The 13,687-nt window shown below is 47.7% G+C and overlaps 1 protein-coding gene across 1 annotated transcript; it reads left to right on the top strand.

The window, feature by feature from the left end:
• The first annotated feature begins 1,851 nt into the window (after nucleotides 1-1,851).
• On the top strand, nucleotides 1,852-12,833 carry LOC104643897 (solute carrier family 2, facilitated glucose transporter member 3). Its single transcript, XM_075762174.1, has 10 exons — nucleotides 1,852-1,958; nucleotides 4,963-5,058; nucleotides 6,399-6,559; nucleotides 6,858-7,098; nucleotides 7,239-7,401; nucleotides 8,034-8,221; nucleotides 8,601-8,705; nucleotides 9,103-9,204; nucleotides 9,462-9,665; nucleotides 10,169-12,833. The coding sequence occupies exons 1-10, from the start codon at nucleotides 1,944-1,946 to the stop codon at nucleotides 10,382-10,384; spliced, it is 1,491 nt and encodes a 496-aa protein (XP_075618289.1). The 5' UTR covers nucleotides 1,852-1,943; the 3' UTR covers nucleotides 10,385-12,833.
• The last annotated feature ends 854 nt before the right edge of the window (nucleotides 12,834-13,687 follow it).

Below are 13,687 nucleotides of genomic sequence, written 5' to 3'. Positions count from 1 at the left end.
TTCCATGGCCGTGCCCTTAGAGACACAGACACCAGTGGGTCTCACCCCTATAGACCCCAAGACCCGATGGTCTCTCTGGCAGCTGGCTGGGACTGTTCTGGTCCCCCCGATAGGCAGCTCCTCCCTTACAGACAGCCCCTGGCTCCCAGGCCACTTCACCTGCTTGCTGGCTGGTCCGGCTACATCTTCACTAGTGCTCACACCCTCACCTGCACACCCGCACTTGCTGCACCATCGGCACACGAGCCTGTGATGTGGCACTCACACCCCCCCATGCACACCACCCTGTCCCACCCCCAAATAGAGAGTACCTCACCAAGAAAAGAATTAGAAATAGAAATTAATAACAAGATAGGGAAGACTGTGCTGATCAAGGGCAGGGCAAGGCTGGACAAGTGTGCTGACCAGCCAACAGTTTACATGCAAATGGCCCTTTTTTCTCCTTATCTCCTGATTTCCCCCCTTTGATTCTTCCCTTAAACATCCCATAGTAAGTCCTGTGCAATCCCAAAATGCTCTTCCCCTGCATCCTGTAGCGTGTCTGGCGCCCCTGCACGCAGCACTCCCTCCCTCCCCCAGTCTGAAAGGTGCTCCAGCTGTTGACTCTTCGTGATGGGTTTCACACCTGAACAATGGGGCTGATGGTTCCTGGGGGACAGTCCTGGGAGGGGCGGGCCCACGCAGGGTGTCCCTTCCTCACAGTCCTTAATTTGGTTTGGCACCTGCCATTGTGCCCCTGTGCTCCTCCGGGCGTGTGAAAATGGGGCCTTTGATGTGCTGATGGCTCCCGTGATGAGCCTGGGACTAGCTGGGGCAGGGTGTTATTTGGGATCCTCCTTCTGCCATTGTCTCTCTGTGCTCCTTTTTGGGTGTGTGGATGAGGTTTTATCACGTAGCCTAAGAAAGAGGACTGTGCAAGCTTCCCTTGGCCTGCTACATTTTTTTTTTTTTTTTTTTTCTCTGTTGGGAATATTTTAATAACACATAAATACCCATGAAGGGAGTGATGGAAAGTGTCACCCCATTTGACCTGTTATAAGTTGTCAGGTGACCATGCCAAATAAACAGCAGTAAAGAAATTAAGATATGATCGTTAACCTTCCCCAGAATCTGGTGACTAAAATGATGGTCCCAAAACAGTGTTCCCAAGAACGAAAAAACATCACAAGTCAGCTTTCTCCCTCCCCCCAGCACCAGCTGTTGCGTTTTCTGGAGTCAAAATGCTTGGCAGATTCTTAGTTCAGTGGAAACTTTTATTGTTTGACAGCGCTTTTGCCTGAGATTCAAAGCATTCGTTACTTCCCTGGAAGAGACTGGCAATTGTTTGACCCGAAGGATGGACAGCAAATGAGTATGAAGGACAGTAGTGCAGTTGGGTTGAAAGGGTACAAGTTTGGGATTAAATGCAAATGCAAAGTCACAACTTCAGCTTTGCTCCCATAGATTCTAGCTTGGTAGGAAAAATGTTTTTTTAAAAAAGAAAACAACCAACCAAACGAAAAATCCTTTTCCCAGACGCTCTCTCCGGAGCTCCGGAGCCAAAGCCGCGGGATGCCCGCCGGCCGGATGCCCCTGCTCGCTGCGCACCATGGCAGAGAGGCTGCCCAGCACGCAGGCTGATGTCACTTTTAAGACAGAAATCGGTGTAGGCTGAGACGCGTGGTTTTTTTCTCGGTTTCTTTTTTTTTTTTTTTTTTTTTTTTGTTTCTCTTTTCCTGGTAATTACCGCCAGAGAGCTCCTCCTCCCCGGCCCCTCCCACCAGCCCCCTCCCATCGCAGAGAGCATAAATGCATGGGCTCCAGCAGGGCGTGGGTGGGGGTTTGTGCAGGGCTCGCGCTGCGTGTGGTGTGTGGGCGGGGAGTCGCGCTGCCGTTGCCGCCTCGCGGGTTCCGTTAGGTGGGGTAGCCGTTGGCCGGCAGCCGTTCGCCGTTCGTCGCTGACGATGGATGCTAAAAAGGTAGGGAGGCAGCGCGGATTTCTTCCTCCTTCCGCCGGCAGCGCTGCGGCCGGTGAGAGGTGGTCGCCGTCGGGCAGCCGTTGCTCGGGTGCCCGGGCGCTTCGGCGGAGGGCTGGAGAAGGGGGGTGGTCGGGGATGTGGTCGCGACTGGCGGGTGCTCGGGATAACTCGCCGCCGGGTGTCTGTTGGTCGTGGTGAAGGTGGATGCGGCGGTGGTGCCGGCAAGGCCGCGGTTGCGGTCCTTTAGCGGGTGACTCGGGGAAGGCCGCGGCTGCGGGGTGGGATGGGGGGGAGGGGAGCGGGGGCAAGCACTCCCTGCTTGGGAGGGGTTGTTGCGGATGGTAAGATTGATTTGTTTTCGTGCGTGCGGCCTGATGATCCACATGATGCTATCTATATTGTATCGTATTGATCAAGAGGTTTATTTTGCTGGCAGGGCAGCGCTCGTTTGTCCCAGGGGTCATGATGCTGAAAGGGAGATTACTCTTAAAAGGCGTTTTTGTGGTGGTGGTATGGCTTATAATAAAGGTACTTCTACATTTCAAGAAGAAAGCAATGCGTATCCTTTACCCCTTTCTCTTTTGGAGAGCAGGGGGCAGAGCCCTTGTCGGTATCATAGTTCATCTGCATCTATGAGCGAGGTGGGCACCAGTGGAGTGAGCTAATGACTGTGTGTATGAATGCATCAAGAGAGAAAAGCAGGCCAGCATGAGGAGAGACAGCAAATATTCAGTGGAAGCCGGTGCAGGATGCCGGTGGATTACAGTTACACAGAAACAGCAGAATCGGGGAAGCCTGGGGCCCTCACTGCCATATTGATGGCAGATGTGGGCAGTGTGAGAAGATGAGGCAGAGGAAAGGAGAGCACCTGGTCAAGGTCGCTCAGAGGAGGGCTGTGAGGCTGCTTCAGCTGGGTTCGGCAAGTTGTCCTGCTCTGAGGTTCCAGTTAGTGAAGGAGAGGGGGGCTGTTCAGAAGCATCTCCTGGATAATGAACACTGCTGTTGCCTGTGGTCAGAGGGAGGGGTAGTAGTGGTTTGAATTCCTTGCTGGTGTATACTTCAGCTGTAAGCCTTTGGATAGGGCGGGTGTAGGTGTACTATTTCTGAGCTCACTGTTTGCCTTTTGGGAAGTGAGGCATTTCCAGCAGTAACAAATGTTCCATACATTAGGTCATGCTCTGGTTCCCTAGAGGGGATGGGTCAGGCCATGTGATGTCTAGGTGGCATGAGACGGGGTAGGAGATGAATGGCAGACAACAGTGAGGAGAGGGAGTGTGAAAGAGGCTAGGAGAACTAACCTGATAGCTTATTTATGTACTATGTAAGTAAGGGCTACCAGTAAAGCAGGTAACCTTTGTAGTAGTCCTTGCTATACCCAGAAGATAAAGGCCAGCTGTGACTGCTGCAAGCCATGACAAAGCAGAGCCCTGGAGAGAGAAAGATGTACTTGTGTTGAGTCACTGTTGAGAATGTGGAGAGCTGGGTTTTGTCCTCAGCTTTGCTATATCTGCTGACTAGGGATGACCTGGCCTGGAGACCTAAAAGTGTTTAGATGTCTTAATGCCTTTTTACAGGCATCCAGGTGCTTTGAAAGAGCTGTGTCCTTGTAGTTCTGTGCCAAATTTCCTTGTGCTGAAAATGAAGGGAGTGGTCACAAGGTGGAGGGCAGAAGACCTTGACCACCTAGCATGTGTTCAAATCTGAAGGGTACCTTGGGAATCATCTGCCTTCTGCAAGGAGAGGACCCTGCCCCCTTTCTCTCCATCACTAACCTTGGCAGGAAGAGAGCTCAGCCTGAGACATTTACATGATGTATGTAGGTGGGGGAAAACATGCCCAAGAGTAATTTCCCCAGTTTCTGTTTACTGAGGCCTAACTGGTAGCTGTGTGAGGGTTGTGCAGGCCAGAAGCACCTACATGCTTGGCTTGAAAGATCGGTAAAAGGTGGTGTGAGCACTGGCAGGAGGATGTTGGGAGCCGCTGCTCCCGGAACTGAGTCAGAAAGCAAGAGACTGGAAGAGCTGTGACAGCAGATCCCATAAAGTACTTTCCTCTGCCCTGCCAGTCTTAGGACAATAATTGGAAAGCCTTGGAAAAGGGACTGTTAACATTTTTGGAAAACCTTCCAATCCCTCCTGAGACAGATACTTGATCTTTGCAAATTGTGCCAACTCAGGCACTGGCCATCTAAGAGCCAACTCCTGAGTCACCTGCTCCCCCATGCCTCCCTAACACAGAGCTGGCTTAAATTCCACAAGCTTTAAGAATGTAGAAAATGTCAGATGCTTTTCACTGACACTTAAATTTCTCAGTCTGTGGGACTTCTGAGGCTGTACTGTCAATGTTCCTCTAGAGCTCTGAGAGCTCAGGAGTTTATCTTAATAGATTCACACGCTCAAAATCCAGGAACTCTAGTATTGCCACAGCATCAAGAAAAATAAATGGGAAGGTTGGCAGCACTGCTGCCACCTTTGTGAGGCAGGCTGCTGTGCCAGGTGCCCTGGGGCAGGGTTGGGAAGCACTAGCCTGGGAAAAGCAGGCCTGTTGCTGAAGAGTGCGTGTTTTAACTGTTAAGAGTGACAGCCAGTATAGCTTATGGGCAGATCTGAGACTCAATTTATGGGAACTTGTCAGCTGGTGTGGGGAAGAGTTAGATTCTTGTTTCATGACATGCCAGAGATCAGCAAAAGCTTTTCTGTAAAGCAGATCAACCCAAAATAACAGCCACTAATGCAGCCAGTGTATTCATTAATGAGCTGAGAATAGTTGAGAAAGGTCAGGAGATAATAAAGGGGAGGTTCTGACAGGCCCTCCTGCTGCTAGTCACAGAACTTTTTCCTGCTGTACAGTAGCATCTCCCTTTCCAGTCTCTGTCACTGGTACCCACCTTGGTGCACTTGCACATGGCACCTATGAGCTGCAGCTGCTCTTTATGCTGAAGAGAAACTTCATGAAAGCATGAATAACCAAATTAACTAAATAATTGTTTTGTCTTTTTCCACAGAGAATCACAGCGCCCCTTATCTGTGCTGTTTCCATTGCTGCCATTGGATCTCTCCAGTTTGGGTACAACACTGGTGTCATCAATGCTCCTGAGAAGGTGAGAGGGAGAATGAGTTAGGGAGATGGTGCTGAGGGGCTGATGGGAAGACAAAGGTCTAGAAAGGGAGAGGAGCTGTCTCCCAAGCAGCTAATAATTTGGTTCTGGTTTATGAAGTCAAGAAGACCCTCTCTCAATGACAACAATGGACAGGAAGGGCAAAGTTTTGCGGAGTAGAGAAAGCAAACAGAGGTTAATTCTCAATTAGGAGTGCAGAGGGGGCAGGAGGGCCCCATCTGCCATTTTCTAGTAGGTCTGTATTTGGTGCGTGGAGGAATGTGAGCCACTTGAGTTTTGAGTCAGAATAAACCAGCCATGGCAGAAGGAATGTAGAGAGCAGCATGCAGAAAACAGTTGAGTGTTGGTAGGTATTATAGTTGCTGTAGCTCAGTTTATCTTGGGGACCATCTCAGGCTTCTTTGTTTATTTATTCCTTGTGTTAAGTGTAGATTCAGTGCTTGTAAAAGGGTTGTGACTGGGGCACACTGACCAAACCATCTCATGACTGTAGCCTAAGAAAGAAGAGATGAAGCAAATGAGAAATGTGGTTTTCTTGTAACTATAAGATGGTTCCTCTCTCTCAGGAACTGACTCACCAATACCACATCCACTCTGTCTCCCGGAATAGATGTCACATCACCCGTTGTGGGGTGGGGGTGGGAGGCAGGGGTCCTCCCTAGCTAATGTCCTGCTGCCATCTGCTGGACACAGGCACTCTGAGGCCATCTCCCCCTCAGCCCTTGCAGAATTTAATTGTCAAAGATGTCTCAGAAATCAGCAACACAGCCCTGTCACATGCCCATGGGACAACAAAGGATTGTTTTACATAATACTGCAGTTTTTCAGACTTACCTCAGCGAAACTTTCTGTGTCTCTTAAACTAGTTCCATCGTAGAAAGCCTGTCCCAGCTGCCAGAGTTCTGGTTTTGCCAGAAATGTTCCCTTCCATTCTCTGGTCATATTTTCTTGCTCCTCCTCACTCCCAACTGTCTTACACCCTCTCCCAAGCACCACCAGTGACTTGCATCATCCAGAAACATTCAGAAGATAAGCCTGTTTTCCTTAATAAACACTGACCACCCCCCAACAAGTTCAGTGAAGCAACTTCTCCCTCATCATACTGCTACCCATCCACTGAACTTCTCAATGAAAGTTCTTCTTTCTGTACACTCATCTTCCTCTTGTATGACTTGTTACTGCTTACTGAATTTTTAGGGTCTATCCTTGCTTCTTGCCTCCATTAAAACAGAAGGAAGGCCTCAGAAGTAATCTCCATTGTCCCCAGTGCAAAATGCCTCCCACTGGATTGTAACTCTGTCTCCACCTGGTTTCTCTTGCAGATCATCCAAAGCTTCTTCAACAGAACGCTCTCTGAACGGAGTGGCCAGGTTGTCTCCCCTGAGCTGCTCACATCTCTGTGGTCCCTTTCTGTGGCCATCTTCTCGGTAGGAGGTATGATCGGCTCTTTCTCAGTCAGCCTGTTCGTCAACAGATTTGGCAGGTAAGTTGAGAAGAGCAATCCAAGCCATTAGGGAATTTTTCCCTTCTACAATGAAGTGTTGGAAGAAAGAGGGCAGAGGCGAGAGGAAGGGGGCAGGGGGAGGAGGAGGTGGCTGGGCTGCAAAAGAACGTGTGGGCTGCAAAAAGAAAGGGTTGCAGGCCAAGGCAGGAGCTGAATGGGAATTACTGTGCTCTACCACCCCCAAGACAGGAGGTCATGGGTAGGTTTACCCCTCTCCCAATGATTTTCCCACTGTATTGCCAGCTTAAGCTCAGTCTTGACATCTTTACCCTGGCAGGAGGAACTCCATGCTCCTGGTGAATGTCTTGGCCTTTGCTGGTGGCACTCTCATGGCCTTCTCTAAGATGGCAAAGGCAGTGGAGATGCTGATTATTGGCCGCTTCATTATTGGCCTCTTCTGTGGTCTCTGTACCGGCTTTGTGCCCATGTACATCAGTGAAGTCTCACCCACCAGCCTCCGTGGAGCCTTTGGCACCCTCAACCAGCTGGGCATTGTGGTGGGCATCCTGGTGGCCCAGGTAGGCTTGACACAACGTGGTCCTGCCCTCTGGGGAAAGGAGGGCTAGGGGAGGGTGAGGTGGGGCCATACCCACTGGTGTGGGGGTGAGGAATTGGAGTATTTAAATAAATAACTCTTTCTCTTCAATTCCTGGTTTAGATCTTTGGCCTGGAGGGAATCATGGGGACTGAAGCACTTTGGCCACTGCTTTTGGGGTTCACGGTCCTCCCAGCAATCCTGCAGTGTGTGGCTCTTCTTTTCTGCCCTGAGAGTCCCCGTTTCCTCTTGATCAACAAGATGGAGGAAGAGAAAGCACAAGCAGGTAAGAACCCCTCTCTGAAGGGGTAGGGCTGTATTCTGGCTCCCAGCCCCCACTGAGCTTTAGTGGGAGGCTATGACTGAGTCTGGAGCCTGCAGTGGATCAGGGTGTGACTCCCAGAGGGTACCAAGCCTACCCTCCTGGCCTTTAGGTTGCACCAGTGCCAGGAAGTATGAGAAACCTGGCATCCCAACAGACTGCAGGTGGGATTAAGACATGAGGAATGGCACCTGGCCTGGTGGGATGTAGCAGGGCCACCTCCTGCAGCTCTGTCAGCTCCTCCTGGAAGGCAGGAAATAGGCTGGCATTTAACAGGGAGCTTGGAGAGTGTCTCCCTTTCCTACTGCAGAGGGCTGGAGTCAGCTCTGGCAAGTGTGTGAACAGAATTAGGGATTGAGTGCAAGTTTGGAGATCAAGCAACGTGAGCAGGACCTGGGCCTGGTTTCCATGCTGGGCTGAAAAGATGAGCAAAGCTGCATGCAGGGGCTTGGGCTTTCTCATGCAGCAGGCCTAAATGCTGGCTGGCAGGTGGTCTGGTCTTCCCAGTGTGGCCTCCCTGAAATAGCAGGCAGGATAGGAGGAACCTACTGGCTGTGGGTGTATTATACCTGGCATTTTTGGATTCTTCCCTCCAGTTCTCCAGAAGCTCCGTGGTACACAAGATGTGTCTCAAGACATCCTGGAGATGAAAGAAGAGAGTGCTAAAATGTCCCAGGAAAAGAAAGCAACTGTGCCAGAGCTCTTCCGTTCTCCAAACTATCGTCAAGCCATTATCATTGCCATCATGCTGCAGCTCTCCCAACAGCTCTCAGGCATCAATGCTGTGAGTATCTTCCTGTTCCATCTGCTGGGCCTCCTATATCTCTGGCTACACTTGGACCTGACACTTAATGTTGAGAGAACTGTGCTTCCAAAAACCCCTCTGTGCCTTGATTGGAGATCACAGTTTTGTGATCCTGTAGTGATTGCTAAAATGGAAAGTGGAGATGATATTTGCTTTCACTTCTCCCACACACACCCCAGCAAGACATTGCAGCCTTGTATCAAGTGAGTGAACCTTGACTGGGAACATGCTGGTTTATACTGTTGAGTGCTTCTTAGAAGCTCCCTGTTGGGCCTGCAAGCCATTAGGCAGAGAACGAGGGTCATGCTGTCAAACACAGGAATCATGATGGAGTCCAACTTTTGCTTTCTCTTCCCAGGTATTCTATTATTCTACAGGGATTTTTGAAAGAGCTGGTATCACGCAGCCTGTGTATGCCACTATTGGAGCTGGTGTGGTAAACACAGTCTTCACTGTTGTGTCGGTAAGTGGTACAGGGACTTATGATGAGAGGTAACTTGTCTGCCTGGGCTTTTTTAGGAGATATGACTGAAGACAAGTAGCCAGGCTGTGGCAAAGCATTGGGCTAGGCAATGGCCTATAAGAGCAAAGAAAAGAATGCATTAAAAGCATTGTGGGGCGAGAAGAGGAAGGGTGAAAAGGAGTGCATGGCAGGGAAAAATGATGACAGAAGGCAGTAGCAAGAACCAGAGAGGAAAAACTTGGGCCAAGGCTGGAGCAGCCTGGTGACCTGCACTGAGATCACCACTGGCACTGAGGGCTACAAGCAGATAAGAGGTGCAGGGGATGCTGAGCAAGGGAGCCTCTTCAGCTCTTGCTGCCAAAGTGACTGATTATTTCTCCTTCTGCCATGTTTCCAGCTGTTCCTGGTGGAGCGTGCAGGGCGCAGGACCCTCCATTTAGTTGGTTTGGGTGGCATGGCTGTGTGTGCTGTTCTTATGACGGTTGCTTTAGCTCTGAAGGTGAGTAATTTGTATTCTTGTCCAGGCTGACCCCAGCAGGGGACATTTAAGACACATACAGCTGCCTTGCCCTGCAATTCTGCTCTGTAGGCAGGTACAGCTCAACCTAGAGCTGTGTGGTGGAGAGCATAACTTAACTGCAGACAAACTGCCATAGTGTTCACAGTGCAGCTGAAAAAGTTGTGATGCTGGAGATGGTATTGTGCTATGCCATGTTTGCCTCAAACTACAGCTGATAATGTTTTGTTCCCTTGCAGGACTTTGTGGAGTGGATCAGATACATCAGCATTGTTGCTACTTTTGGCTTTGTGGCTCTTTTTGAGATTGGCCCTGGCCCTATCCCCTGGTTCATTGTGGCAGAACTCTTCAGCCAGGGCCCACGGCCTGCAGCCATGGCAGTGGCTGGTTGTTCCAACTGGACCTCTAATTTCTTAGTGGGAATGCTCTTCCCCTATGCAGAGGTAAGGACCCAGCTTGCAAAGCACTGAGTGCTGTAGCATTGGAATAGGTGTCCAGAGTGGCAGTAGAATCTCCATCCTTGGAGATGTCAAAACATAACTATGACCCTTAACCTGATCTCTCCTTGAAGTTGTCCCTGCTTTGAGCAGAGTCCCCGATTCTGTGTTCTGATGTTACTGAGGATTAAGAGTGTTGTGGCTTACCTTATATTCTGCTGTCTTAACTGCCTGTAGCTTAGAAACAGCTGGAAGAGCCATCTTAATTAGCACATCAAGACTTTCCCTTTAAAAGCCTCAATTTTGGTCATCCCCAGGAACATTAAAGCATTTCAGAAACCCACAGGAACTTGACTTCATTTAAAAAAAAAATATTGTCTTGAGGAAAAAGTCAGTAAGGGCACTGTTGGAGAAGGATGTTTGAATTTGGCCTGTCAACAGCAAATGACCTTGCATTTAGGTTTATGAGCTTTTCAAATTAAAACCTCCTGCTTTTGTCCTCCTTGCAGAAACTATGTGGCTCCTATGTCTTCCTCATCTTCCTTGTTTTCCTGGTCATCTTCTTTGTCTTCACCTTCTTCAAAGTGCCAGAGACCAAGGGCAGGACTTTTGAAGACATCTCCAGAGGCTTTGAAGGACGAGGAGAAGCCAGCTCCACATCACCTGTAGAGAAGAACCCCATGGTGGAGCTGAACAGCATACAACCTGACAAAGAAGTTGCCTAAGATTCGTAACAGACCCGTTCTTTGACTCTTACATGCTTAGAGAGTCATTAAAGCAATGAGCAAAGAAAACCATGAGAACTGGGACATTTTTTCCCCTGTCAATTGCTGCTATTTTCTTCTTTGCACCCACACACTCCCCCATTCTGCCAGGCTTACCAGTATTAAGCAAATCTAATATGGGTGATCCCATTTTCAAGTACTGGAAGGCACCTGGCACTTGCAAAAATAATTTCATCTTCCCTGTCACAAACATCAGGAGAACAGAGAGGATCTGGCAATATTTTTTTTTTTCCTCACCTATAATTGCTATTTGGGGTTAACATACTTAATGCACGCAGTGACCATTGTGTATTTGAATCTAATTACTATTTTTGTAGTGAGCTGAAGTGACCCACAAAACAAGTCCCCGGCCCTTTGAGTCTACTCTGTGTGTGTGTATGCAGTGTTACACTGGAATTTAGCAAACCTACCAAAAAGCCATCTCCTTGCTTTTTCCTATCCGGTGTGCACTTTTTTCAGCCTCAGGAAAAAGGGGACCAAGTTACATGCATATTTTTTCCTGCTCTTTTATTTTTTTGTATAGACAGACTGAAAGCATACTTTTACTTAAGTTTATTTATTTGTATGTCACTCTGTAAATATTTATTTTTTTAATGGTGTACAAAAATGTACAGATAAAGAAATTGAAGATGTTTAAGAGAAATAGCTATTCTAACAAAAAGATGCTGTAGAGTTGAGGTGCAATAAGACTGTAGAGGAGAAACATGGTACTAAACAGGAGATTGGGCATTTTGGATAGTATATACAACAGAGCCAATTATGCGTGTCATCTTTAAGTTATTTGTGCCCTCTGGAAAGAAATGCAAAGAATTGCATACTAGTAAGAAGAGATATGTTTGCCCACCAAAATCTGTTATTGGGGATTTTTTGGGGTGGCAATTTTAAATATTGTTCCCAAGTGTCAATTGGAAAGTGTGGTATTGCAGCAAATGGGTGGTGTTAGTTTACTTTTTTAGTCATGGTTAAGCGTTGTATGGGATGATTGAGAGTGGCGATTGCAAACCAGAAGGTAACTTCTCTTGCCTTCTCTTAGTTTTATTTTTTGGCTTCTCTGCTGTATTCTAGTAGGTCAGAAAGTCTGAAATTTGCAGATTGTTACTTAAAGGTGTGTGAGGATAACTACTGTTTTCCAAAGCTGTATTTTCTTAGCAATTGTTCTTATAAATATCAGACAGAGGCATGTAGTGTGACTCTTCTGGACCCAGGCATGGTTGGTTATGGCATGTGTAAGTTCATGAAGGACTAGAGGACTACCTCCTCTACCTTTATGAAGACCAGAGCTACTAGAATATGCGAGCTTAGCAGTGTGAAAGCTCTATAGCTCTCACTCCACTGGTTGATTGTAGGCCAAATGTTTTTTTGCCCCATGTGTCCTCTCTGGAAGATCTGCATGATGTTGCAATGCTCACCAGTGTGCAGCATGCTGTGTGGATGTGTACAGCTCTGTAATAGTGCCCCTGTTAAAAGGGATATGGCAGACAGTAATTATACATCAGTTAATATTGGTCTCCCTACTTGTCATACTGCTAGGCAATTGAGAGTATGTACACACCTACCCTTGCTGCCAAGCTAGCACAGTTCAGGAAGGCAAAAAGTAGCACATATGGTATACTTGAAATCAAGGGATGGGAGCTTTGCTTCACTGACTGCAGCGCTCTGTCAAGAGAGACTTCAGGCCCATGTCTGTCTGGGCTTGCACAAGCTATCTAAAGGTAGCACAGAGGTAGGTCCAATTTAAACTCTGGCTCTAAGGTCTTCTGAGTTTTTGACTTGATCAAATTCAAGTCTACCTGCAAACTCATGCTGGAATTCATTGCTGGATATCCTAGAAGAGAGGCAGGAAGATAAAGGCTCAGAAAGGCAGGCGTGACAGCAAAATTGTTGTAGCGTGGGTAGCCCAAACCTTCTTGACAATGTACTGCAGGACAGAGAAATTCCCATTGATGTATATTCTGGGGGCATGCATCTGGCTTTTTCAGTAACTACAGTGATGATGTTTCTACTTTCCCTATTGAGAAATGGTTGCAAAGATCAGTAAAACTTGCTGCTGTGAAATACTTCCTGTGACTTGATTTGAAATACTCCAGCTTTGCACAATGCAGTTTTCCCTAGCTTACTATTGGGCTTCTGTGCCAGATTTAGATAATACTTCTGAGAATAAATGACTTCTTCCCCAACTTTAATATTTTGGCTCAGCTATATAGATTTTTGTGCCCTTCCTTTGACCCTCCAGCACTTCCAGACATATTTCTACATGGGCATCTATATGTCTCACATGGTATCTCTTTATTTTCTTTTTCTGTAACAGCATTGTGAATATTTTGGATGGATTTTATATGCTTATTAATGTGGTTGTTTCCTGTTTTTAAAATAAAAACTATAGAACAAAGTATCTGGTTTGGAATTTACCTTTATCCTGTAGGTATTCTATTTCTTATTCCTTTATTACAGCCTGGGACTACATCCTGGAATGTCCCCAACTTCTGCCCTGCAACCTTTCTGGCTTGCCCAGCATCTTGAATTTGCTCTTTTATTCCAGTGGAAATGAACGTTTCTCTCAGACGCCATGCATATCACCTTAAATACCCCTACTACTCTTCCTTAGGAGTTTTTTTTAAACTAAAAATATGCGCTTTCCTGGCTCTTGTTTGCATCTAAATCCTTTCCCAGAATTTCTCAGTAACAGGATGGGAGAGGGAAGTGGCTAGAGGTTAGGAATTCAGCGCAGAGCTAAAACATCTGCTCCTGAGAGTGGTCCTCAGCTTCTCTGCTGTGAAGATGAAAAGGGAGCCCTTCCCTCTGTCAATGATGCTGGCAAGTGACCATAATGTCCTCCTTGGAAATCTTGCCTCAAAGCAGCAGGGTGGTAAAGAGGAAACCCCACTGCCTAGAGAGAGGCCAGTTCCTAGGAGTTGCTTCCTTACCCCAGGGGCCATGGCATTCCTGACCCACTGCCAGGTCTGTGGGCTGCTCTTGCCCATGGCTTTCTTGCCTGGGGACTACAGAGCACCCACCTACTGCCATAAGGCAACAAGCTCTTGTTCTAGTGCACTCCCTTCCCTGTCATACAGCTGTCTTACAAACAGAAACCATGAGAACAGTTCATCAAAAAGTAAGGAGATAAAATATCCTTTGGAGGAAGAGGATGGAGGGAAGTGAGAGGAAGGAAAAGATGACAGAACCCAAAGTACTCCGGAGGAAGAATCAGGCTAATATAAGTCCAGAGTCAGCTGACTGAACAAA

The sequence above is a fragment of the Balearica regulorum genome, chromosome 1, assembly GCF_011004875.1.
Source record: "Balearica regulorum gibbericeps isolate bBalReg1 chromosome 1, bBalReg1.pri, whole genome shotgun sequence".
NCBI classification, from domain to species: domain Eukaryota; kingdom Metazoa; phylum Chordata; class Aves; order Gruiformes; family Gruidae; genus Balearica; species Balearica regulorum.
Note: the sequence above shows the minus strand (reverse complement) of the source record. Positions and strands in the feature narration are given on the sequence as shown.

Coding starts and splice junctions, on each gene's coding strand:
- LOC104643897 (XM_075762174.1), top strand. Junction 6,560..6,857: donor TTCGTCAACAGATTTGGCAG/GTAAGTTGAGAA, acceptor TTACCCTGGCAG/GAGGAACTCCATGCTCCTGG. Junction 9,666..10,168: donor TGCTCTTCCCCTATGCAGAG/GTAAGGACCCAG, acceptor TCCTCCTTGCAG/AAACTATGTGGCTCCTATGT.